Source organism: Pristiophorus japonicus, chromosome 5, assembly GCF_044704955.1.
Source record: "Pristiophorus japonicus isolate sPriJap1 chromosome 5, sPriJap1.hap1, whole genome shotgun sequence".
In the NCBI taxonomy this organism is placed as follows: Eukaryota; Metazoa; Chordata; class Chondrichthyes; family Pristiophoridae; genus Pristiophorus; species Pristiophorus japonicus.
Genome location: NC_091981.1, coordinates 6,841,851 through 6,868,780, shown reverse-complemented (window position 1 = coordinate 6,868,780; position 26,930 = coordinate 6,841,851). Strand labels below are relative to the sequence as shown.

General features: G+C 47.9%; 1 protein-coding gene across 6 annotated transcripts in view; it reads right to left on the bottom strand.

The window, feature by feature from the left end:
- Positions 1–26,930, bottom strand: part of pign (phosphatidylinositol glycan anchor biosynthesis, class N) — a 204,013-nt gene that overhangs the window by 44,392 nt on the left and 132,691 nt on the right. For 4 of the 6 annotated variants that reach the window (XM_070880351.1, XM_070880346.1, XM_070880349.1 and 1 more), the window contains 6 exons: positions 25,965–26,073; positions 23,781–23,883; positions 9,837–9,939; positions 7,117–7,206; positions 4,816–4,871; positions 3,950–4,025 (listed from right to left, as the gene is read on the bottom strand). In XM_070880351.1, coding sequence (XP_070736452.1) covers positions 3,950–4,025; positions 4,816–4,871; positions 7,117–7,206; positions 9,837–9,939; positions 23,781–23,883; positions 25,965–26,073 — 537 coding nt within the window. The remainder of the gene's footprint in view (positions 1–3,949; positions 4,026–4,815; positions 4,872–7,116; positions 7,207–9,836; positions 9,940–23,780; positions 23,884–25,964; positions 26,074–26,930) is intronic. The other 2 variants (XM_070880352.1, XM_070880348.1) reach the window with 1 other exon arrangement.

The window sequence follows — 26,930 nt, the reverse complement described above, 5'->3', positions numbered from 1 at the left end:
TGGATTGTGAAAAGTGCTGTATAAATGCAAGTTCTTTCTTTCTCTAACGCGATCCAGGGGAAGAAAACCAAAAAAGAAATTTTTCCTCAAGATAGACAGGGAAATTATATAATGCACGAAAAATGCACATACCACACCAAGGTCTTTGACTTGTCAGTGCAATTTCTGAGAGAAATATGTTGTGATTTTTTGGTGCTGTATGCATTGGATTTGAGCACAGGTACCAGGGGTGAAAGGTGAATCTAGCTACTGTGCCACAAAGTCCCCTTGGAATACAAAATGCAACCGTCAAACGAGACCTGTACGCTTTAGTTGGCGCATGAAATATTTATTTGTGAATCTGCCCGCTGTGAAGGGGAGAACGATCAGTCACATCAAAATAAATAATGACATTATTGCTCATTTTAGCATTCATTTGCCACAGCTGTGGGAGCGCTGGATCAAATGGAAAGCGAGCATTTTTAACAAAAATTATGAATCACCAGAACTGTGGCTGTCGAGAGCAATTAGTGATAAGCCCAGACACAGAAGCTGAACCACTTCTTTGGATTTGATAGATGAAACCAGTGACAGATTTTGATCACTGACAGTACAGCGCTGGCTGCCAACGGACACTGACTGAATAACTTGTTCCTCAGGGGCCGCTCAGTTGTCTAGCAAAAAAATGGGAGCGTGATTGTCAATAGCTTGAAGGACAAATGAAAAAAATGTGTCTATTAAGCAGTGCTGGAGTGATGAGCAATTTTATGAAAACCCAACATATATATTTCACAAGGAGTTGAATGGTACACTTCCGGAAAAACACTGTTTACTCTTTTACAAGAGAGTCAGTCTGTCAGATAGCAAAGTCTCAGATGGACAGCTAGAATTAAACAATTGTTCAAAAAACCGATGGCCAAAATTTGAGCCAATTAAAATCTTACAGCTCAGGCCAAACAGTCTCAGTTTTCTTATGAATATAAGAAATAGGAACAGAGTCGGCCATTTGGCCCCTCGAGCCTGCTCCACCATTCAATAAGATCATGGCTGATCTGATCATCGACTCAGCTCCACTTCCCTGCCCAGTCCCCATAACCCCTTATCCCCTTATCGTTTAAAAAGTTAAGGCGTTTATATAGCGCCTTTCACGACCAAACGACCCAAAGTGCTTTACAGCCAATGAAAGGCTTTTTGAAGTGTAGTCCCTGCTGTAATGTAGGAAACGCAGCAGCCAATTTGCACACAGCAAGCTCCCACACACAGTAATGTGATAATGACCAGATTTTAGTGATGTTGATTGAGGGATAATTATTGGTGGCGACATCGGGGATAACTCCCCTTCTCCTCTTTGAAATAGTGCCATGGGATCTTTTACGTCCACCGGAGAGGGCAGATGGAGCCTCGGTTTAGCGTCTCATCTGAAAGACGGCACCTCTGACAGAGCAGCACTCCCTCAGCACTGCACTGGGATTGTCAACCTAGCTTTACATGCTCAAGTTGCTGGGGTGGGACTGGAACCCAGAAGCTTGTGACTCAACCCACTGAGTCACAACTGACACTATCCGTGAAACCAGAGGTTTTCTGTACAACTTCTTCCTTCTCTACGAAATGGGGTACAGTGGCACAGTGATTATGTTAATAGACGAGTAATCCAGAGACCTGAACAAATGATCCGAGAGATGCAAATTCGAATACCACCCCGGCAGCTGGGGAATTTAAATTCAGTTAATTCAATAATTCAACAAAAAAAGTGGTGTCCATGAAACTACCAGATTGTCGTAAAATCTGCTTCACAAACGTCCTTCAGGGAAGGAAATCTGCCGCCCTTACCCGGTCTATATGCGACTCCAGACCCACAGCAATGTTGGTTGACTCTTAACTGCCCCTCCGAAATGGTCTAGAGAGCCACTCGGCTGCTTACCACCACCTTCTCAAGGGCAATAAATGCTGGGGTTCACAGCAGAGCCAACATCCCGTGAACGCATAAACAAATGGACGCGGCTGCTGCCAACGAACAGGAAGTGGTTGCACATGCGCAGTTCCAGTGGGGTTTTTTTTTTGCTCGTTTGTTGTCGGACTTCTCAAAATGAGGAATAAAGAAGCGGATGAAAAAGAACATTGTCCATTTGTAGTTTCATTTATTAACTGCGTGAATTGTAGAATTTATGCAGGTACAAGCCACAGGTTTGTGGTTGGTCAGAGTCGTCGGTTTTCGGCTGGGGAATAGAGTTTGACCCCCCAGAACCGTCTGATTTGCCGACGGGTAGTTGGGTTTGTTAACATTTTGCAAATTACTGTTCTGAGACCGGAAGCATTGGGAGATTCCCGTCACGGTCGTAGGGACAGTAGGTTGCGAATCTCCAACATCCACGAAACTTTATTAGTGATGTGCTTCGGCACTTCTCAGATCGGCCCTCTGTTGAGGTGAATGTTATTTTTTTTAAGTTTACGACCCGACACATGTGCAGAATGCTTCTGCACGGCATCCGGGTCGTTGGCAGCAGTCACTCGGTTTAAAAAAAAAAAGATGGACACGTTTGGGGTGTTGGAGGAGCTTCTCAATGTGGAGGTCAACATCGCTCAATAATGTAGCAGTTTCCTGCAGAAACCAGTCTCCTCCTCTTGGGCAGTCCCCCGGAGTCGAGGATGACTTGCTTCCACACTAACACGAGTTCTCAGGTGACTGATGAGACCGACGTGGGACCTACAGTCTCTGTCACAGGTGGGGCAGACGGTGGTTGGAGGGATGGGTGGGTGGGGGGTGCTTGGGTTGTCGTGCGCGCCTTCCGCCATTTGTGCTTGGTTTCCTCGTGCTCCCGGCGAAGAGACTCAAGGTGTTCGGCGCCTTCCCAAATGCTTTACCTCCACTTTGAACGGTCTTGGGCCGGGGATTCCCAAGAGTCGGTGGGGATGCTGCATTTTTGCAAGGAAGCTTTGAGGGTGTACCTGAAGTATTTTCTCTGCCCTCCTGGGGCTCGCTTGCCGTAATGGAACTCGGAGTGGAGCGCTTGTTTCGGAAGTCTACTATCAGGCATGCAGACGATGTGACCCGCCCATCGGAGCGTGGTCAGTGCTTCGATGCTGGCCGGAGAGACAACACTGACGTTGGTGCACCTATCCTGACAATGGATTGGCAGGATCTTGCGGAGGCAGCGTTGGTGGTACTTCTCCAGTGCTTTGAGGTGCCTGCTGTACCTTGTCCATGTCTGAGCCATACAGGAGGGCGGGTATCACTACTGCTCTGTAGACCATGAGCTTGGTGCCGGGTTTGAGATCCTGGTCTTCAAACACTCTTTTCCTCAAGCGACCGAATGCTGCACTGGCACACTGAAAGCGGTGTTGGCTTAACTGCTATAAATCAGAAGTATATAATGGAAACCAGCTATTATACTGGCGGATAGCAATGAGTTGAGGGTGTTGCACAATACAGATATAGTTTCCGAAATCCGGAAACCTTGGGACCAAGTCTTTCCGACATCCCAAATCCGGAAACGCCTGAGCCGAGGTAAAGGTGCTGCAGCGGCAATGTGGGGGGGGGGGGTGGTGTCGGCGGCAGCGGAGGGTCAGCAGAGTGTCTGGGGAGGGGGTGTGGTGGGTCCAGAGCAGCGGCGAGGGGGGACGTAGGATCGGCAGGGGGGCTGGAAGGTCAGCGGAGCGGCCGGAAAACACCTGTGTTGAAGACCTGCAAAAAAGGTAAGTTAAAGTTTTTATTTTTAAATTATTTTTCAGCGATTTAGTAGGTAAGGGTTTTGTGAATGTTTTGTGAATTTTTATTTATTGGAATTTTTTTTTTGGGTGTTTCCCCCTCCCTAAGCCCAACTCACAGTGGTAATCGGTTTTTTAAAAAGTCTGGATTTCGGAACATTTTCCGGATTACGGACGACCCCTCCACGGATGAGCGCTATGTCTGGATTTCTGAACGTCGGTTTTCGGACGCTCAAACCTGTATTATGTAGCCGCATATACCAACCTTCCACATCATTAAAGCTCCCATTACAAAAGGATTAAAAACAGTCAAGAAGCAGTAGACGGATGCAGGATCGAAACTGGAATGAGATAATGAAGGATAAAGCTGCATTAGAATATATATTTCACATTATTCTGCGCCTCTAGTCACCCCCTCCTCCCAGAAAATGCTGTAGAGAGGTTTTTAAACAGAGTACTCACCTAAGATAAAAGCATAAGAATTAGGAGCAGAAATCGGCCATACAGGCCCACGAGCCTACTCCGTCATTTAATAAGACCATGGCTGATCTTTCACCTCAACACTTTCCCGCCTGATTCCCATATCCCTCGATTCTCCAAGAGTCCAAAAAGCTATCGATCTCAGCCTTGAATATACTCAGCGACTCAGCATCCACAGACCTCTGGGGCAGAGAATTCCAAAGATTCACCACCCTCTGAGTGAAGAAATTCCTCCTCATCTCAGTCCTAAATGGCCGACCCCTTATTCTGAGACTGTGACCCCTGGTTCGAGACTCTCCAGCCCGGAAGAAACAATCTCCCAGCATCTACCCTGTCAATCCCCCTCAGAATCTTGTGTGTTTCATTCTTCTAAACCCCAGAGAATATAGGCCCAGTCTATTCAATCACTCCTCACAGGTCCTTTTGACATTTCATATATACACAACCATTTCTGCATATGATCTAAAAAAATATTCTCTACATTTCTAATCCTAAATGCTACAAATTAGAAGTGCAGAATGTGTGCAACTCTGTGAATTAAGTTAAGCATTCTATGATTATAACTTCTTAAACTTAAAACTTTTTTCCAGTGAATGAAACAGTAAGCACTGTAATAGTTCACTTAAAAATAAATAAACATGCCCAGATTACCTGTTCACAGAAGCTATATTTCCAGTCCCAAAGAAAGCCGTCACAATGAAGAAAATCTGAGATATCCTCGATAAGAAAAGTCCAGAGATCAATAGTTGCAGCTCCAACAGCACTCAGGAAGCTCGACACCATCCAGGACAAAGCAGCCCACTTGATCGGCACCCCATCCACCTCCTTCAACATTCACTCCCTCCACCACCGGCGCACCATGGCTACAGTGTGCACCATCTACAAGATGCACTGCAGCAACTCGCCAAGGCTTCTTCGGCAGCACCTCCCAAACCCGCAACCTCTACCGCCTAGAAGGACAAGGGCAGCAGGCGCATGGGAACACCACCACCTCCACGTTCCCCTCCCAGTCACACACCATCCTGACTTGGAAATATATCGACCGTTCCTTCATCGTCGCTGGGTCACAATCCTGGAACTCCCTCCCTAACAGCACTGTGGGAGCACCTTCACCACACGGACTGCAGCGGTTCAAGGCGGCAGCTCACCACCACCTTCCCAAGGGGCAATTAGGGATGGGCAATAAATGCCGGCCTTGCCAGCGACGCCCACATCCCAGAACAAAAATTTAAAAAAATAATCGACAGGAAGCAATTCTCTTTGTAGTCTTCAAACTTGAACTACTTGACACTTTAACTAGTAACTGGCCTTAGAAAAATATCAGGAATAAAGCACTACAGATCAATCAATGATGTTTTCAAATCTCTGGATTAATTTAAATGCAACTTACAGTCCAAATTCAAACAGTACAAGACAGCGAGGGCAGCAAGTGACCTGGTGCAGAATAACTTTCACTGCGGATAACTACCCTGCTGCTAACGTAACATTTTTTTTGTAATTCGTGCACGGGATGTGGGCGTCACTCTCAAGGCCGGCATTTATTGCCCATCCCTAATTGCCCCTTGAGAAGGTGGTGGTGAGCTGCCGCCTTGAACCGCTGCAGTCCGTGTGGTGAAGGTGCTCCCACAGTGCTGTTAGGGAGGGAGTTCCAGGATTTTGACCCAGTGACGATGAAGGAACGGCCGATATATTTCCATGTCAGGATGGTGTGTGACTTGGAGGGGAACGTGAAGGTGGTGGTGTTCCCAGGCACCTGCTGCCCTTGTCCTTCTAGGTGGTAGAGGTCTCAATTTAATGTCTCATCCGAAAGACGGCACTTCCGACAGTGCAGCACTCCCTCAGCATTGTACTGGGAGTGTCAGCCTAGATTTGTGTGTCCAAGTCTCTGGAGTGGGACTTAAGCCCACAACCTTCTGACTCAGAGGTGAGCTGCCCACTGAGCCACAGCAGACACTCGGCCACATATACCCCTCCCGACAGAATTTGAGGTGTATTTTGATGGTAATCTGGCGGATTCAGGCTCCGCCCTAAATCCAAGTGGGAGATCAGCCCTCACCGGCCTCCGGGGTTTTATAATGTGACAGGATCGAGTGCATATCGATGTTTATGTATACATTTGGTGAAGGGAGGACATTGGACTGCTTGGTTTCAGATTTGTAATCTCATTCAAAGCTTGAAAAACAATGGGCCGATAATCGCGGCCTCTCCGGGTGCGTACGATGTGCGCACGGACCCAACGAGGCGCGCAAAGCGCCGAGAACCGGCATTTGCGATCTGTCAAATCACATGCATCCCCGGGAGAAGGACATATGCGGGGCAGAGATTTGGGCCATTTGCCCAACTCTTGCCCAGTGAATGTCCTTCAAACTCTTACGCCTGGTATAGCTTACTTTTACAGCGTAAGAGTTTTAAAACATAGAAGAATTAAATTTCATCACTAATTTTTACATGAAAACCCTGTCCATTAAGGTAAGTTTCTTTTTAACCCTTTTAAACATCTTAAAAATTCAAAAAAAATAGTTCTTTTTCTAAAACATTTAATTCAATTCAATTTCAATTAATTTTAAATGTGCGAGGTGTATTTTTTATTTATTATGCTGTGTTTCGGTGTTTTGGGGGTTTTCTCATTGATAGTAATGGCGCTCGTACAAACAGCGCTCCCATTATTATCAATGAGAATACTGCATAGTGATTGGTGGTCCAGGCCTACGTGATCCCAGGATACGAACACGTATTTGGAGGACATGTTCCCGCGTGCTACACAGCAGATGGAGACCTCCGATCGCAATCCTACGCTCCTCCGGGACCACCAGGTATTTTCGTAAAAAAGATTTTGGTCGGAGGTGTCCGCCCGCAGGACTGCAATTCTCCCCCCCGCCCCCCCCAATCAATTCTAAACAAGTATCTTTAAATACAACCACAAACCTAGACAATTAAATAACAGAAGGATACAAAGAAATAGGACCGTCTGATATCGTCCAGTCCGAGATGTCGAACCTGTGTTCCATCAACCTTCTGGGCAAAATCTATCGTGGAGAGCTGCTGGAATGGAAACACATCTCAGTGATGGGAGGAATTAGCACTGCTGGAACTCTGTCAACTATTGTACAATTATTTCACCGTGAGATATGTAATCTGTATTATAAGTAGTATTAAATGAAGAAATACAAATGAGGGAGGCCACTCAATCCACCTTGGCTCCTCCATCCAGGATGAAAAAGAACTCATTTTCCTGCCCACCAATGCATCGAACTGTCTCCCGAATGAATCTAAGGTTCGAAGACTGTCCTGAGGGTTGATGATCAATGGTGGAGTGAGTAAAATCAGGGAATAAAAAGAGGGCCAGAATTGGAGGAGCACAGAGATCGCGGAGGGTTGTGGGGCTGGAGGAGATTACATGGTGACAGGCTAGATAGTTAACTACATAATATTTGGGAATGAACTGGACTAGCTTCCCACTGATACAGGTCGGTAATGACTTGCTGTTCATTACTGTCATGTCATTAAATTCAATGCAGACAGCTTTAATAACTGGACAGTTTGTCCTGTGGCAGAGAGTGGGGAGAATATGATTCACCAATCCACTCGTCAGAAACTACCTCAGAAATATTGATTCGTTTTTCTTTAGAACTGGTTTCATATTTACTTCAAATAAATGAATTTACAATCTCTTGCCTTCTTATTTCTTTTACACCGTCGGGTGAGATTTTATGAATTGCTGCTGCCAGTGCAGATTTCACTTGCCAGGACTGCGAATCAGGAATTTGAGGTCAGAAGGAATTGAATTTTAATGAGACGAAACACTGTGCAGCTTTCTTTCACCTCCGCTTCCAAATTCGCAACACAGGCTCCCCCGCAGCGGGGAGTTCTGTGCTGGGAGCACTAAATTTAGAAATCATTGTAATGCAGCTGACCGTTCAAGCCCAGGGAATAGACTAGTGGTCTCTCGCCTGAACCAGAAGACTGGAACGTGTGGTCCTGACTGGATAGCGTTTCTTTCCCACCATCCCTTTCCTCAACAGTCTCTCTCGTTTCGTAAATGCTTTTATCGTACGGGAGCAAGTGCTTTCTTCTGCCTTTCATGCACCCCTAATTTTTTCCCCTCACCAGTTATCCCCCTATCTTTGCAATCTCTTTCAGCCTCACAAACCCCCCCCCTCCCCCAAGATGTCTGCACTCTAATTCTGCTCTCTTGAGCATCCCGCTAATTATAATCGCTCAACACCATCGATGGCCGAGCCTTCTGTTGCCTGGGCCCCAAGCTCTGTATCTCCCTGCTTCAACCTCCCTGCCTCTCGACCTCTCTCTCTCCTCCTTTAAGATGCTCCTTAAAACCTACCTCTTTAACCAAGCTTTTGGTCAATGGGACCGGACTGTGTGTGTGAACCAGGGACTGAGATGAGACTGGACAGCCTTCGGGCAGGGTTGGAGGTAAGTTGCTGCTGTGTGTTTTTCAATTCTTTCAGTGTGTCCGAGCATCTGCTGCTCCGATTTCCTTATCTGCGCCGATTTCCTTAACTCTAGGGAAGGTTTTTCAGGACAGGCCACGTACGCTGGCCTAATCACAACTGGAGTAACTCTCAGCTGGCTAAACTTCCCTAAATGGCCAGAAGTGGCGTAGGTGGCAGGTTACGCCCTCTTTAGCTGAAAAAAAACTGACCTAAAAAATTTGTTAGTGAGTTACGCTGGTGCAAATTGATTGGGGAACCTGGGGATTTTTAAGTTAGGCCAGAAAAAGCAGCCTGCTCCAAAAAAAACGGCGCAAATACTGGAGAAAATTGAGCCCCAAGTACTTAAACAATTGTTATAATGCAATGCAGCTCGAGTGCCAGATGAAAAGGCTCCACAGGTGGGATGTAGCTGTGATTTGCCCACCCCTGCTTTAGAATCACTGCCAATGTAATTATACGGCTTCCAGAGTGACTCCCACACTTTGTTTTCCCAACTTCCCCGGAGGGAGAGCATCTGGCCTCCATTCAGCATCTCCCCCCCCGCCCCTGCCCCCCCATCCCCCACACCCCCCCCGCCCCTGCCCCCCTGCCCCCCCCCCAGCCCTCCCCCCAGCCCTCCCCCCCCCGCCCCTGCCCCCCCATCCCCCACCCCCCCCACCCCGCCCCCCCCCGCCCCCCCCAGCCAACCTTGGGAGACTGTCTGGGTCATTTGCTGGAATTGAAACTGCATCACCTCTCTCCACGGCATCTTGCATTTCCGGTCCAGCACACTGTGCAACTTTCGGGACCGATCTGTGCGAACGAGACAGCGCACGGAGGTATCCCCACTTAACAGTTAACGTATTTTTAGTTCTGGCACTGATGTATCTGCAGCTCTTGGGCGTCCATTTATGGCGGCTGATGCAGAGTGGTCCCAAGCAAGTATTTAGCAGTGCATTGTTGAGGCAATGTGCCCACTGAATGGAAGTAGTAACGGCTAGCATAGCCAGCTCCACAACTGGAAAGGTTCATGTTGAGATAACAGCATTGTCACACAAGACTGTTTAGCGCTAAATACCGATAATACAGATTTGTATTTTTGCAACAGCTACAACATAAACAATACACCTCCCTCTGTTTGTATAAATACGATCCTACTTTTTCAAGGGGTTGCCATACAATGTGACATTGGTGCCAATGTTTAGTAAACGACCAATTTCAAAACAGTGGGTCTCTTCTTACCTTCTGAGCAGGAGAAATATCGTGAAGCACGATTGTCTCTTGTTCCAGGTTAATCCAGATGAACATCAAACAGGACAGCACGAGAGGAAATAAAGCCTCATATCTGGTTGAAGAACAAAGTTGTTAAGAACATAAGAATTAGGAGTAGGAGTAGGCCATATGGCCCTTCGAACCTGCTCCGCCAATTAAATGAGATCACGGCTGATCTTTGACCTCAACTCCACTTTCCCGCCCGATCCCTATATCTCTCGATTCCCCGAGAGTCCAAAATTCTATCGATCTCAGCCTTGAATATACTCAACGACTCAGCATCCACAGCCCTCTGGGGCAGGGAATTCCAAAGATTCACCACCCTCTGAGTGAAGCAATTCCTCCTCATCTCTGTCTTAAATGGCCGACCCCTTATCCTGAGACTGTGACCCCTGGTTTAGATTCTCCAGCCCGGGGGAAACATCTACCCTGTCAATCCCCCTCAGAATCTTGTATGTTTCAATGAGATCCCCTCTCATTCTTCTAAACTCCAGAGAGCGTCGGCCCATTCTACTCAATCTCTCCTCATAGGACAACCCTCTCATCCCAGGGATCAATCTAGTGAACCTTCGTTGCACCGCCTCCAAGGCAAGTATATCCATTCTCAGATAAGGAGACCAAGAGGCTAAACTACCAATAATTCTTCAACCTCCTGAATATTATGCAGTGAAATCTGGGCAAGGCCATTATTTATTCATTTGCAACAAATAAACTAATTTTTTTCCCCTTTTCTTCAATGGCTCCTTAACTCTATGTATCGAATAGCAAATCCATATGGATAATGGGTAAACAGGTTCACAGAACATTCTCATCGAAGGGATGTCGCTTGTTCATTTAATTATGTGTTCATATCACTGGAATTCAACCTCATGAGCACAGACGTTTACGGGTGGGGTTGGGTGGAAAGTTAAAATGGTCAAAATCTCAATCCCGATCAGAACCCGTATCCAACTCGCACACTTACGGTTCTAACGGAGACGGGATGGGGGGGGGGGGGGGGGGGCTGGTACGCAGTCAATGGTGGTACAGTAGCATAGTGGTTATGTCACTGGAATAGTAATGCAGAGGCCTGGACTAATAATACCGAGACGTGAGTTCAAATCCCACCATAGCAGCTCTGGGGGGTATTTAAATTCAATTAATTAAATAAACCTGGAATTAAGAAAAGCTCATATCAGCTAATATATGATGGCCTTGCCAGCAACGCCCACATCCCATGAGCGAATTTTTAAAAATGTTTATGTAATGCATGCACCCGTGAGTATGCTCACAGGTTTGTAGAGCTGTTGAGTTGTGAGTGGCTTAGCACTCAACACTCAATAAAACCCCAGCCAGTTGGGTTCGGGGGATCCACAATGAGGCAGGTGGTTGTGAGCCTGGTGGATGAACTGGTAATGTGTAGTGTGATTGTTAAACCTTTGCTAATAAACCAACAAGTTCTTAATAGCAATGTGTCGCTATGAATTCTGAAGCAAAGAACCCATGAAGCAAATACTTTACAGTATATAAAAACAGTTTCTCAAATATTATTGAATACAATTAGGTTTGATGGTTGAAACGATACTCCAATATACTACTTCTACTTTCCGATTGCATTTTGTGCAGGAAAACTGGCATTCGATTTCACCCAAGAACAAATATTGCATTCATGTAGTATTACACCCCATCTCTTGGAACGATCCCAAAGCATTTGGCAGACAAGGAATTATTAGGAAGTGCAGTCATTCGTACTCGGCAGACAAATGCAGCAGCCAATCTGTGCACAGCACAATGCCAGAAGTGAAAGAATACCCAGCTAATCTCCTTTATTTACCAGCAGTGTTGGGCGAGACACCAGGAAATTTCTTGCTCTTTTATGACCAGTGCCACGAGAACGCTTACCACCCCCGCCTGCAGCAGGTTTAATGGGGCCGAAATTCATCAACTGCTGCTGTTGACATTGCTCTTGCAGATCCGCCCAGAGCCACTTTGGAGGTGGCCTGGAGCGGGCGGGAGAGAGCCGCCTGGAACCGCCCGCTGACGTCAGCGGGCGGCCGAGTGGTGCAACTGACCTCCCCCGCCCACCGAGCTCCCAGATTGGTGCGGGCGGGAGTTGGTGCCAGAACGGAGGTGGGCCGCTGCGAGGAGGTTGGTCTGACCCCAACGGTAAGTAGGAAGATCGTTGATAAAAGACTTGAACATTTTTTTTTTTAATTGTTTTTTCCATAGCGACTTACTTGGATGGGGTCACTTGAAGGTCTTGCGATAGATTTTAAAATTTTTTGTTACTGATTTTTATTTTCAGGTCTTCGACCATCCGTGGGCCCGACTCCATCCTCGGTGGCACTTGGACGGCAAGCGCCTCTGCCGCTGAGAATGAGACCTCCCGCCCCGCTGACGCCCAGATTGGCGGCGTGTGTCGTCCATTTGCCGCCCGCCGACCTTTGAGGGACCTTGGCCATGAATATCCCGCCCAAAGTACCGTCCGGCACCTCGGCAACACTTTGGGTGGTACTTGGGCGGGCGCAGGCCTTGAAGAAAATCTGCCCCAATGTCTCATCTGAAGCACAGAGCGTGTGCAACAATGCAGCACTCCCGCAGTACTGCAGCAGAGAGTCAGCCTAGTTTGTGCTCGAACGAGGCAGAAACCTCCTCCTCATCATCATCATAGGCAGTCCCTCGGAATCGAGGACCTGCTTCCACTCCTGAAGTGAGTTCTTTGGTGGCTGAACAGTCCAATACGAGAACCACAGACTGTCACAGGTGGGGGAAGGAGTGGGTGGGACTGGTTTGCCGCACGCTCCTTCCGCTGCCTGCGCTTGGTTTCTGCATGCTCTCGGCGACGAGACTCGAGGTGCTCAGCGCCCTCCCGGATGCACTTCCTCCACTTAGGGCGGACTGGTCTTTGGCCAGGGACTCCCAGGTGTCGGTGGGGATGTTGCACTTTATCAGGGAGGCTTTGAGGGTGTCCTTGTAACGTTTTCTCTGCCCACCTTTGGCTCATTTGCTGCGAAGGAACTCCGGGTAGAGCGCTTGCTTTGGGAGTCTCGTGTCTGGCATGTGAACTATGTGGCCTGCCCAGCGGAGCTGATCGAGTGTGGTCAGTGCTTCGATGCTGGGGATGTTAGCCTGAATGAGGATGCTGATGTTGGTGCGCCTGTCCTCCCAGGGGATTTGTAGAATCTTGCGGAGACATCGTTGTTGGTATTTCTCCAGCGATTTGAGGTGTCTACAGTACATGGTCCATGTCTCTGAGTCATACAGGAGGGGGGGGGATTACTACAGCCCTGTACATCATGAGCTTGGTGACAGTTTTGAGGGCCTGGTCTTCAAACTGAAGGCTGCACTGGCGCACTGGAGGCGGTGTTGGATCTCGTCGTCGATGCCTGCTCTTGTTGACAGGAGGCTCCCGAGATATGGGAAGTGGTCCACGGTGTCCAGGGCCGCGTCATGGATCTTGATGACTCGGGGGTAGTGCTGTGCGGTGAGGACAGGCTGTTGGAGGACCTTTGACTTACAGATGTTTAGCGTAAGGCCCATGCTTTCGTACGCCTCAAGTCTGACTGCACAAACCAACGACGTCGTGAGTCAGACACAAAAGTTATAACAAATGAGCTAAGCTGACACACAAGACACAATCCTCCTTCCGCTTAATATTAGCTTTCCTCAAAGATTCTGATGTCTTCTCTGCCCGTTACTCGGTCTGCTATTTATGGTGGAAGTTGTACTATGATTACTAGCCTGAGCCCAACGATTTATAATCAGACTAGAACTCAGTTGTGGAGTGGGATCAGCAACCATCATCATCATCATAGGCAGTCCCTCGAATCGAGGAGTTGCTTCCACTCCCAAAGCGAGTTCTCTGGTGGCTGAACAGTCCAATACGAGAGCCACAGACCCTGTTACAGGTGGGACAGACATTCGTCGAGGGAAGGGGTCGGTGGGGCTTGCTCCTTCCGCTGCCTGCGCTTTGCCTCTTCACGCTCTTTGCGTTGAGACGCAAAGAGCTCAACGCCCTTCCAGATACACTTTCTCCACTTCGGGCAGTCTTCGGCCAGGGTCTCCCAGGTGTCAGTGGTGATGTTGCACTTTACCAGGGAGGCTTTGAGGGTGTCCTTATAACGTTTCCACTGCTCTCCTTTGGCTCGTTTACCATGACGGAGCTCTGCATAAAGCATTTGCTTTGGGAGTCTCTTATCTGACATGCGAAGTATGTGGCCCGCCCAGCAGAGCTGATTGAGTGTGGCCAGTGCTTCAATGCTGGGGATGTTAGCCTGATCGAGGACACTGATGTTGGTGTGCCTATCTTCCCAGGGGATTTGCAGGATCTTAGCAACCAGTCAAAGCAGAACTGGGCATATGTCTAATAACGTCTTGGGGTGCAGAACATAAGAACATAAGAGATAGGAGCAGGAGTAGGTCTTACGGCCCCTCGAGCCTGCTCCGCCATTCAATAAGATCACGGCTGATCTTCGACCTCAACTCCACTTTCCCGCCCGATCTCCATATCCCTCGATTTCCTTAGATTCCAAAAATCTATCGATCTCAGCCTTGAATATACTCAACGACCCGTCCTCCACAGCCCTCTGGGGTAGAGAATTCCAAAGATTCACCAGCCTCTGAGTGAAGAAATTCCTCCTCATCTCAGTCCTAAATGGCCGACCCCTTATCCTGAGACTGTGACCCCCTGGTTCTAGACTCTCCAGCCCGGGGGAAACATCCTCTCAGCATCTACCCTGTCAATCCCCCTCAGAATCTGGTATGTTTCAATGAGATCACCTCTCATTCTTCTAAACTCCAGAGAGTATCGGCCCAATCTGCTCAATCTCTCATCATAGGACAACCCTCTCATCCCAGGAATCAATTTAATGAACCTCCGTTGTACCAAAGAGAGCAATTCATTTCTGGAACGATTTATTGACATGATCAAAACAAAAAGTAACGAAATCACTTAAATTTCCTCCAAATTATCCATCACTTTCCTTTAAAGAAAGAAAGACTTGCATTTATATAGCGCCTTTCACAACCTCAGGACGTCCCAAAGCGCTTTACAGCCAATGAAGTCCTTTTTGAAGTGGAGTCACTGTTGTAATGTTGGAAACGCGGCAGCCAATTTGCGCACAGCAAGCTACCACAAACAGCAATGTGGTAACAACCATGCAATCTGTTTTTGTGATGTTGATTGAGGGATAAATATTAGCTGGGACACCGGGGATAACTCCCTTGCCCTTCTTCGAAATAGTGGCCGTAGGATCAGACGTCTCATCCAAAAGACATAGAAACATAGAAAATAGGTGCAGGAGTCGGCCATTCGGCCCTTCGAGCCTGCACCACCATTCAACAAGATCATCCCAAAAGGTTAGTTTGCAGGTGCAGTAGGTAATCAGGAAAGCAAATGGAATGTTGGCCTTCATTGCGAAAGGGATGGAGTACAAAAGCAGGGAGGTGTTGCTGCAACTGTATAAGGTATTGGTAAGGCCGCACCTGGAGTACTGCGTGCAGTTTTGGTCACCTTACTTAAGGAAGGATATACTAGCTTTGGAGGGGGTACAGAGACGATTCACTAGGCTGATTCGAGAAATGAGGGGGTTACCTTATGATGATAGATTGAGTAGAGTGGGTCTTTACTCCTTGGAGTTCAGAAGGATGAGGGGTGATCTTATAGAAACATTTAAAATCATGAAAGGGATAGACAAGATAGAGGCAGAGAGGTTGTTTCCATTGGTGGGGGAGACTAGAACTAGGGGGCACAGCCTCAAAATACGGAGGAGCCAATTTAAAACCGAGTTGAGAAAGAATTTCTTCTCCCAGAGGGTTGTGAATCTGTGGAATTCTCTGCTCAAGGAAGCAATTGAGGCGAGCTCATTGAATGTTTTCAAGTCAAAGATAGATAGATTTTTAAGCAATAAGGGAATTAAGGGTTACGGGGAGAGGGCGGGTAAGTGGAGCTGAGTCCACGACCAGATCAGCCATGATCTTATTGAATGGCGGAGCAGGCTCGAGGGGCTAGATGGCCTACTCCTGTTCCTAATTCTTATGTTCTTATGGCTGATGATTCACCTCAGTACCCCTTTCCTGCTTTCTCTCCATACCCCTTGATCCCTTCAGCAGTAAGGGCCATATTTAACTCCCTCTTGAATATATCCAATGAACTGGCATCAACAACTCTCTTTGGTAGAGAATTCCACAGGTTAACCACTCTGAGTGAAGAAGTTTCTCCTCATCTCGGTCCTAAATGGCTTACCCCTTATCCTTAGATTGTGTTCCCTGGTTCTGGACTTCCCAAACATCGGGAACATTCTTCCTGCATCCAACCTGTCCAGTACCGTCAGAATTGTCTATGTTTTATATGAAAGATGGAACCTCCGATAGTGAAGCACTCCCTCAGCACTGCACTGGGAGTGTTAGTCTAGATTTTTGTGCTCAAGTCTCTGGAGTGAACCCACAACCTCCTGACTCAGAGGCGAGGGTGCTGCCCACTTAGCCACAGGTGGCACATGAATTATGTCATTGTTAAGTCTTCTATACACGCTGAAAGCTACATACTAATTTCAACATACTGGAACTCAACATGCACAATAGCTTTTCTAACCAATCAGATGAAAGGATGGGTCGGTCTGTGTGATCACCCACTGTTGTGATGGCAACAGTCAGCTATGGTCTTGCACAGCTGCCAGACAGTTTACTACCTTATTATGTTTATGAAAAGATAATTACTGTAATTCAAATTTTATAGACTATAAAAAGGACTTAAAAACAACTATTTTAATGTCACAATTGAATCGAAACAAACATATTTAAAGTATTGTTAGATAAGCCATGGCATTGAAAACATACCTTTTTTTAAAAAAAGGAATGAACAAAACATTAATGATCCAAGTTTGTAAATCTCTAAAGGGAGTGTTTATTGTTGGCAGGTTGTCAACAGATCTGTGCAACTTTTATACAACATCCGCCCCCCCCTCCAATCTGCATTACTTTCAAATCATAGCCTCCATACAAGGAAGGCAGTCCAACAGGCTCGCGCTAAATAGTTCTGAAAGGGAAAGGAACAGTGTGCGGGTGAAGGGAGCGTTTGACAACATCGAGAAGCATGGCGGCCAGGAGAGGAAATGGAACCGGCAGGAGGTGGTCAAGGAGGGGTCCACGGGAGAAGCAGGTGGGTCGCGTGGAAGACATGTTCTTGGAGAGGGCAGGGGCAAGATAAGAGACAAACCGTAGCGTGACGGGGCATCTGGGGGAGGAAGACTAGTGACTTGATCAGGTGAAGGTGGCAAAAGAGACAGTTACTCGGGTGGTCTTGACTCTTCGAGATGAAGAAATCCACGAGCACCTCTGCACTTACAAAGCAAAGGTTTACAAACGTACCTGTGCTTATAACTCATTCCCAATATGAAGGCGCTTTTTAATTTCATTTTCTGCACGAGATGGTAGAAAATTTATTACATAGAAACACAGACATTTGCAGCGCAGGAGGAGGCCATTTCGGCCCATCTGTCGGCCGGCGCGGACACAAGAGCCGCACGGCCCTCGGTCAGCGGCCCTGAAGGTTACATATAAACCTATGAACAATGAACAATGGCAGAAAGGTAAAGAGCACCCAGCCCAACCAGTCCGCCCCACACAACTGCGACACCCCTTACACTGAAACATTCTACACTCCATCCCAACCGGAGCCATGTGATCTCCTGGGAGAGGCAAAAACCAGATAAAAATCCAGGCCAACTGGGGGGGAAAAAATCTGGGAAAATTCCTCTCCGACCCATCCAGGTGATCGAAACGAGTCCAGGAGATTACTCTGGCTGTATTCGATTCCCTGAAGTACTTACCATCGTATCTGTGCCAGCCAACACGAAGTTATCCAGTCTAATCCCACTTACCAGCTCTAGGTCGGTAACCCTGCAGGTTACGGCACTTCAAGTGCCCATCCAAGCACCTTTTAAATGTGGTGAGGGTTTCTGCCTCTACCACCCTTCCAGTCAGTGAGTTTCAGACCCCCACAACTATCTGCGTGAAGAAGCCCCCCCCCCCCCCAGCTCAAATCCCCTCTAAACCTTCCACCAACCACCTTAAAACTATGCCCCCTCATAACTGACCCCTCCAGCAATGGAAATAGGCCCTTGCTATCCACTATATTCAGGCGCCTCAAACTGTTATAATCCTCATGAGGTCTCCTCTCAACCTCCTCTGTTGCAAGGAGAACAAGCCCAGCCTATCCAATCTGTCCTCATAGCTAAGATTCTCATTTCAGGCAACATCCTCATAAATCCCCACCACACCCTCTCCAGTGCAATCATGTCGTTCCTATAATACGGCGACCAAACTGCACGCAATAGTCCATGGTGGCCGAACCAGTATATTATACAATTTAAGCATAATCTCCCTGTTCTTGTATTCTATGGCTCGGCCAATAAAGGCAATCATTCCGTATGCCTTCTTCACCACCTTATCCAACTGGCCTGCTACTTTCAGGGAGCTGTGGACAAGCACTCCAAGGTCCCTTTGTTCATCTACACTTCTAAGTGGCCTACCATTTAATGTGTACACACTTTCCTTATTAGCCCTCCTCAAATGCATTGCCTCACACTTGTCCGAATGAAATTCCATTTGCCACTGTTCTGCCCACCTGACCATTAGATTGATATCCTCCTGCAGTCCATGACTTTCCTCTTCATCATCAACCTCATCATCATCATAGGCAGTCCCTCAGAATCGGAGAGGACTTGCTTCCACTCTTAAAATGAGTTCTTAGGTGGCTGAACAGATAGTCGTTGAAGGAAGGGGAGGGTGGGACAGGTTTGCCGCACGCTTTTTCCGCTGCCTGCGCTTGATTTCTGCATGCTCTCGGCGATGAGACTCGAGGTGCTCAGCGCCCTCCCGGATGCACTTCCTCCACTTAGGGCGGTCTTTGGCCAGGGATTCTCAGGTGTCAGTGGAGATGTTGCACTTTATCAAGGAGGCTTTGCGGGTGTCCTTGTAACGTTTCCTCTGTCCACCTTTGGCTCGTTTGCCGTGAAGGAGTTCCGAGTAGAGCACTTGCTTTGGGAACATTATCAACCACACAGCCAATGTTAGTGTTATCTGCAAACTTCTTAATCATACTCCCTATATTCAAATCTAAATCGTTGACATATACCACAAAAAGCAAGGGACCCAGTACCGAGCCCTGTGGAACCCCACTGGAAACATCCTTCCAGTCACAAAAACATCAACCATTACCCTTTGCTTGCTACTTCCAAGCCAATTTTGGCTCCAACTTGCCACTTTGCCCTGGATCCAATGGCTTTTACCTTCGTGACCAGTCTGCCATGTGGGACCTTATCAAAAGCTTTGCTCATGTCCATATACACTACATCGTACGCATTACCCTCGTCGACCCTCCTGGTTACCTCCTCGAAAAATTCAATCGAGTTAGTCAAACACGATCTTCCCTTAACAAATCCATGCTGACTGTCCCCCATTAATCCTTGCCTTTCTAAATGTAGATTTTTTCTGTCCCTCAGGAATTTTTCCAATTATTTCCCCACCACTGAGGTTAGGCTGACAGGCCTGTAATTACTCAGCCTATTCCTTTCTCCCTTCTTAAACACGGTTACCACATTAGCAATCTTCCAGTCCTCTGGCACCATGCCGGAATCCAAAGAGGACTGAAAAATGATGGTCAAGGCCTCTGCTATTTCAACGAATATCTCCTACTGAGGGAGGCTGTGTGATGACAACAACTTTATGTAGTGCCTTTACCATAGAAAAGCATTCCAAGATGGTTCAGAGATACAAGAAAAAAGTTACCGTAGAGTCAAAGAAGAATTGCATTTATATAGTGCCTTTCACGACCACTGGACCTCCCAAAGCACTTTATAGCCAATGAAGCACTTTTTCGAATGCAGTCACTGTTGTAATGTAAGAAACGCAGCAGCCAATTTGCGCACAGCAAACTCCCACACACAGCAATGGATAATAACCAGATAATCTGGTATCTCCCCTGCTCTTCTTCACCTGAATGTCTCATCCGAAAGAAGGCACCTCCGACAGTGCGGCGCTCCCTCAGCACTGCACTGGGAGTGTCAGCCTAGATTTTTGTGCTCAAGTCCCTGGAGTGGGGCTTGAACCCACAACCTTCTGACTCCGAGGTGAGGATGCTGCCCACTGAGCCACGGCTGGCACTGTATTATGAAAGGATGACTAGAGGCTAGTCTTTGAGGAAGGAGTTAAAGAAATTTAGCGAAATCCATGCTGACTGTCCCCCATTAATCCTTGCCTTTCTAAATGTAGATTTTTTCTGTCTCTCAGGATTTTTTCCAATTATTTCCCCACCACTGAGGTTAGGCTGACAGGCCTGTAATTACTCAGCCTATTCCTTTCTCCCTTCTTAAACACGGTTACCACATTAGCAATCTTCCAGTCCTCTGGCACCATGCCGGAATCCAAAGAGGACTGGAAAATGATGGTCAAGGCCTCTGCTATTTCAACGAATATCTCCTACTGAGGGAGGCTGTGTGATGACAACAACTTTATGTAGTGCCTTTACCGTAGAAAAGTTCAGGGAGGAATTTGTAGGAGCTACAAGGGTGGAGACAGGCGATGCTATAGGGATGGAAGTAGGCCGTCTTTCTGATGGAGAGGATATGGGATCAGAAACTCAGCCTAGGATCAAACAGGACGCCAACAATCTGGTTCAGACACAGCGGCTGGGGGATAGTGTCCTACCAGTGGTGAGGGCACAGATTCTGTGCTGGGAGCCAAAGATGATGACTTTGGCTTTCCCAATATTTAGCTGGAGGAAGTTATGTTCAATCAGAACTGAATGTCATCCTTACACTTATGAAAATAAATTACCTGACCTGTCCCATGAAGCAATGCATCTGCAGTTTGTTCCTCTACCAGATACCCAACCACCAAGAAGTCCACCAAACACGAACAACAAAGAACGTCGTAAATAATTATTGGACGATAGACTATGGTTTTTACAACAACTTGCATTTATATAGCACCTTTAAGGCAGTAAAACACAACAAAACGCTTCACAGGAGGGTGATAAAACAAAATTTGGCATCGAGCCACATAAGGAAATATTGGGGCCGATGACCAAAGCTTGGTTGATGAAGTAAGTTTTAAGGAGCGTCTTACAGGAGGAGAGATAGAGAGGTGGAGAGGTGCAGGGAGGGAATTCCAGAGCTTGGGGCACAGGCAGCTGAAGGCACCACTGCGATTGTTGAGCGATTATAATCAGGGATGCTCAAGAGGGCAGAATTAGAGGAGCGCAGACATCTCAGGGGGTTGTGGGGCTGGAGGAGATTACAGAGATAGGGAGGGGGCGAAGCCGTGGAGGGATTTGAAAACAAGGATCATTTTAAAATCAAGGCGTTGCTTAACCGGGAGCCAAGGCAGCCAAAATTCTTACAGGGCTCAATAGGGTAGATGCAGGGAGGATGTTTCCTTGGCTGGGGAGTCAAGAACCAGTGGTCACAAACTCAGAATAAGGAATCGGACATTTAGGACTGAGATGAAGAGAACTTTTTTCACTCAGAGGGTGGTGAATATTTGGAATTCTCTGCCCCAGAGGGCTGTGGAGGCTCAGTCGTTAAGTATATTCAAGACAGAGATAGATAGATTTTTGGATATTAAGAGAATCAAGGGATAAGGGGATTGTGCAGGAATGTGGAGTTGAGGTCGAAGATCAGCCACGATCTTATTGAATGACGGAGCAGGCTCGAGGGGCGGAATGGCCGACTCCTGCTCTTATTCCTTATGTAGGTCAGCAAGCATAGGGCTGATGGGTGAATGGGACTTGGGTCACGTGCAGAAAAGCTTGAATGTCCTCAAGGTTACGGAGGGTAGCACATGGGATGCCAACCAGGAGCACGTTGGAATAGTCAAGTCTAGAGGTAACAAAGGCATGGATGAGGGTTTTAGTATCAGATGAACTGAGGCAGGGGCAGAGACGGGCGATGTTACGAAGGTGGAAATAGGTGGTCTTGGTGATGGAGCAGATATGTGGTCGGTAGCTCATTTCAGGGTCAATTACAACACCGAACATGATAGAGATTAAAACTATAATGGTTGCTATTACGGACACGAGCTATTGAAGGGTTTTCTGGGTACATTGGGCTTCCCACAGTTGTTATATCACTGCAATATACGAGACGTGTCTCACTGCTGTACAATAAAATTGTAGCTGGGTCTGTATCTGTTGCCGCAAGGAAAAAAAGTAGCAATAAATGCTGTGGCTCAGTGGGCAGCACCCTCGCCTCGGAATCAGAAGGTTGTGGGTTCAAGGCCCACTCCAGGGACTTCAGCACAGAAATCTAGGCTGACACTCCCAGTACAGTGTTGAGGGAGCGCCACACTGTCAGAGGTGCCGTCTTTCGGATGAGACATTAAACCAAGGCCCCGTCTGCTCTCTTTGGTGGACATAAAAGATCTCGTGGCACTATTTTGAAGAAGAGCAGGGGAGTTATCCCCGGTGTCCTGGGGCCAATATTTATCCCTCAATCAACATCACTAAAACAGGTTATTTGGTCATTATCACATTGCTGTGTGTGGGAGCTTGCTGTGTGCAAATTGGCTGCCGCGTTTCCTACATTACAACAGTGACTGCATTTCAAAAAGTACTTAATTGGCCGTAAAGCGCTTTGAGACGTCAAGTGGTTTTGAAAGGCGCTATGGAAATGCAAGTCTTTCTTTCCTTTCCCTCTTCAAACAATGACGACAATACAAATGTACTTCATTGGCTGTAAAGCATTTTGGGACGTCCTGAATAGTGAAAGGCGCTATATAAATGCAAGTTTTTTTGTCTTGTTCTTTCTTCCTCACATTAACATCTCAACCCAAACCCACAGTAAGTTAAATTCCACCGTCCAAAATTCCACCGTCCACTTTTTCCCTGAACAATACGGTGCTCAAAACAAAAAAACAAAAAGGACCCTATTCTCACACACTCAAACCGATTTCCCCCCGCCCCCCCTGACCACAATCAATAGTAAATGTGCGTGCCAATCGTGCAGACCACTCACCAGTTGCACTGCTCTTTTGTGTAAAAGAATCCCAAGAAACAGGCCACGTCGTGGGAACGGCGGGAATACAGTGCATTCGGAAATTAGCATCGCCCCTGTGAAGCCCACGGGATTATGGTGTTCTTTTCAGGTAGTGTGTGTTTTTTTTTTAATACATTCGCAGGATGTGGGCATCGCTAGGCAAGGCCAGCATTTATTGCCTGTCCCTAACTGCCCTCGAGATGTTAAATACAACCAAGAGGCAGAGGGCAGTTAAGAGTCAACCATAGAGGCCAGGCCGGGTAAGGGCAGCAGATTTCCTGCTCAAAAGGACATTAATGAACCAGATGAGTTTTTTTACAACAATCCACTATGGTCACCATTACTGATGCTAGCCTTTTATTCCAGACTTATTTAATTAATTGAATTAAAATGCCACAGTTGCCGTGGTGGGATTTAAACTCATGTCCCCGGATCATTAGTCCAGGCTGCTGGATTACAAGTCCAGTAACATAAACACGATGGTACGATGCCCCACTACACTGCGATAAAAAGCGCAATTTCATTCTGACATCAAAGCAAGACTTTGTTCTGTGAATAAATGAGGCTGGATCATTAAGGATCACTGGAAGCTCTTTTAGAACTGCACAATAACCTTGTGCTATACAGTTTGAGCTCAATTACAGTCTGTTCTATTTAAACACAAAGTGTACAAAATATCCTTGGTTAAATTTACATTTGCACAATAGACAAGGACAGCAGTATAGTGAACAATGCGTACCTTACAGAATATTCAGAGTTATGGAAGGATTCAATAATTGGTATAAAATTACCTTCCCCCACACACTCTCAAAAGAAAACTGCACAAAGCCTGAGCACCTGCTACTCTAAGGGCCTCAAGGAGATGATTAGCAGCAATGTGATTTATAAAGAGAAAGGATACCCTGTACTCAACAAGAGGTAGGTGGACATCAGAGAGAGGTAAATGCTTAGCTGTCGTTGGAGGAGAAATGTTGAGCTAAGCAGAGGCATCAGTACGGAGGAGGCTGTAACAGAACAAAGTGAGGGATCGTCAATAGTGCGGCAGTGTCAAACATCAATGTACAATGCAGTATCGCATCATTGAAAGTGGCAGTCCTCGCACATTTATAGCAAATAAATTATTGTATGAAGCTCATCATTTCTGGGAGATCGGGGTGTTGGAACCGTATTACAATAAACGGAGTAAAGCTGTGGCTCAGTGGGCAGCACCCTCATCATCATCACAGGCAGTCCCTCGTCGAGGAAGACTTGCTTCCACTCTTAGAATGAGTTCTCAGGTGGCTGAACAGTCCAATACGAGAACCACAGTCCCTGTCACAGGTGGGACAGACAGTGGTTGAGGGTGGGACTGGTTTGCCGCACGCTCCTTCCGCTGCCTGCGCTTGGTTTCTGCATGCTCTCGGCGACGAGAATCGAGGTGCTCAGCGCCCTCCAGGAAGCACTTCCTCCACTTAGGGCGGTCTTTGGCCAGGGACTCCCAGGTGTCGGTTGGGATGTTGCACTTTATCAGGGAGGCTTTGAGGGTGTCCCTGTAACGTTTCCTCTGCCCACCTTTGGCTCATTTGCCGTGAAGGAGTTCCAAGTAGAGCGCTTGCTTTGGGAGTCTTGTATCGGGCATGCGAACAATGTGGCCTGCCCAGCGGAGCTGATCAAGTGTGGTCAGTGCTTCGATGCTGGGGATGTTGGCCTGGTCGAGGACGCTAATGTTGGTGCGTCTGTCCTCCCAAGGGATTTGTCTCAGCTCTGAGTCAGAAGGTTTGTGGGTTCAAGTTCCATCCCCGAGACTTGAGCATAAAAGTTTAGGCTGACACTCCCAGTGCAGTACTGAGGGAGCGCTGCACTGTCGGAGAGGCAGTGCTGAGGGAGTGCCGCACTGTCGGAGGGGCAGCGCTGAGGGAGTGCCGCACTGTCGGAGGGGCAGCGCTGAGGGAGTGCTGCACTGTCGGAGGGGCAGCGCTGAGGGAGTGCCGCACTGTCGGAGGGGCAGCGCTGAGGGAGTGCCGCACTGTCGGAGGGGCAGCGCTGAGGGAGTGCCGCACTGTCGGAGGGGCAGCGCTGAGGGAGTGCCGCACTGTCGGAGGGGCAGCGCTGAGGGAGTGCCGCACTGTCGGAGGGGCAGCGCTGAGGGAGTGCCGCACTGTCGGAGGGGCAGCGCTGAGGGAGTGCCGCACTGTCGGAGGGGCAGCGCTGAGGGAGTGCCGCACTGTCGGAGGGGCAGCGCTGAGGGAGTGCCGCACTGTCGGAGGGGCAGCGCTGAGGGAGTGCCGCACTGTCGGAGGGGCAGCGCTGAGGGAGTGCCGCACTGTCGGAGGGGCAGCGCTGAGGGAGTGCCGCACTGTCGGAGGGGCAGCGCTGAGGGAGTGCCGCACTGTCGGAGGGGCAGCGCTGAGGGAGTGCTGCCCTGTCGGAGGGGTATTACTGAGGGAGCGCCGCATTGTTGGGAAGTACAGTACTGAGGGAGTGCCGCACTGTCGGAGGGACAGTACTGAGGGAGCGCCGCACTGTCTGAAGTGCCGTCTTTTGGACAAGACGTGAAACCGAGGCCCGTCTGCCCTCTTAGGTGGACGTAAAAGATCCCATGGCACTATTTCGAAGAAGAGCAGGGGAGTTATCCCCGGTGTCCTGGGGCCAATATTTATCCCTCAATCAACATCATTAAAGGTTGAGGGCTGAACAATCGAGCTGTTGAAAATAAGAAAGGGGTTTGATAGGGTGGATACGGAGAAACTATTTTCTTGTTGGGAAAATCCAGAACAAGGGGCATAATCTTAAAATTAGAGCTAGGCCATTTAGGAGTGAAATCAGGAAACATTTTTTCCACACAATGGGTAGTGGAAATTAGAAACTCGTTCACCCAACAGGCTGTGATTACTGGAGTTCAACTGGAGCTTTCAAGCTTGAGATTGCTACATTTTTGTTGGGTAAGGGTATCAAGGATAAGGATCAAAGGAGTTCGCCATTCAGAAAGCAGTTCTGATGGCAACTGAGTATCTCCCACCTAGCTCACAAAACCACGGAGGAATGTCACTGTGTGCAATGCAAAGAATTATTGCCGTTTGGAAACCTCCCCATTGCACATACTTACCGAGGGTTGTCCAACTGATGACCTGATTGATTAAAGGCAGTCCATGTTTAAGAGCCAAACTGGAGTGGGTCGTGTTCACAGTATAGATCGACAGGACAATGCTCAGGATCTGCAAGCGAACACAGGTGTTGTATTATACTCTTTCATACTATTAAATACTGCAGTCCCAAAAATTCGAAGCAGCAGCATCAATTAACAGTCATTAATGAGTCGGAAAGTTGTGGGTTCAAGTCCCGCTCCAGGAACTTGGCACATAAATCTAGGCCGACACTCCCAGTGCAGTACTGAGGGAGCGCCGCACTGTCGGAGGGGCAGTACTGAGGGAGCGCCGCACTGTCGGAGGAGCAGTACTGAGGGAGCGCCGCACTGTCGGAGGGGCAGTACTGAGGGAGCGCCGCACTGTCGGAGGAGCAGTACTGAGGGAGCGCCGCACTGTCGGAGGAGCAGTACTGAGGGAGCGCCGCACTGTCGGAGGAGCAGTACTGAGGGAGCGCTGCACTGTCGGAGGCGCTGTCTTTCAGATGAGACGTTAAACCGAGGCCCCGTCTGCTCTCTCAGGTGCATGTAAAAGATCCCATGGCACTATTTCGAAGAGGAGCAGGGGAGTTATCCCCGGTGTCCTGGGCAATATTTATCCCTCAATCAACATAACAAAAACAAATTGTCTGGTCATTAGCACATTGCTGTTTGTGGGAGCTTGCTGTGCGCAAGTTAGCTGTTGCGTTTCTCGCATTACAACAGTGACTACACTCCAAAATTGGTTGTAAAGCGCTTTGAGACGTCCAGTGGTCGTGAAAGGCGCTATATAAATGCAAGTTGAAAAAGCAGAATTCAATCAAGCAGAGTCAGCATGGTTTTATGAAAGGGAAATCATGTTTGACCAATTTGCTGGAGTTCTTTGAGGATGTAACGAGCAGGGTGGATAAGGGGGAACCAGTGGATTTCCAGAAGGCATTCTATAAGGTG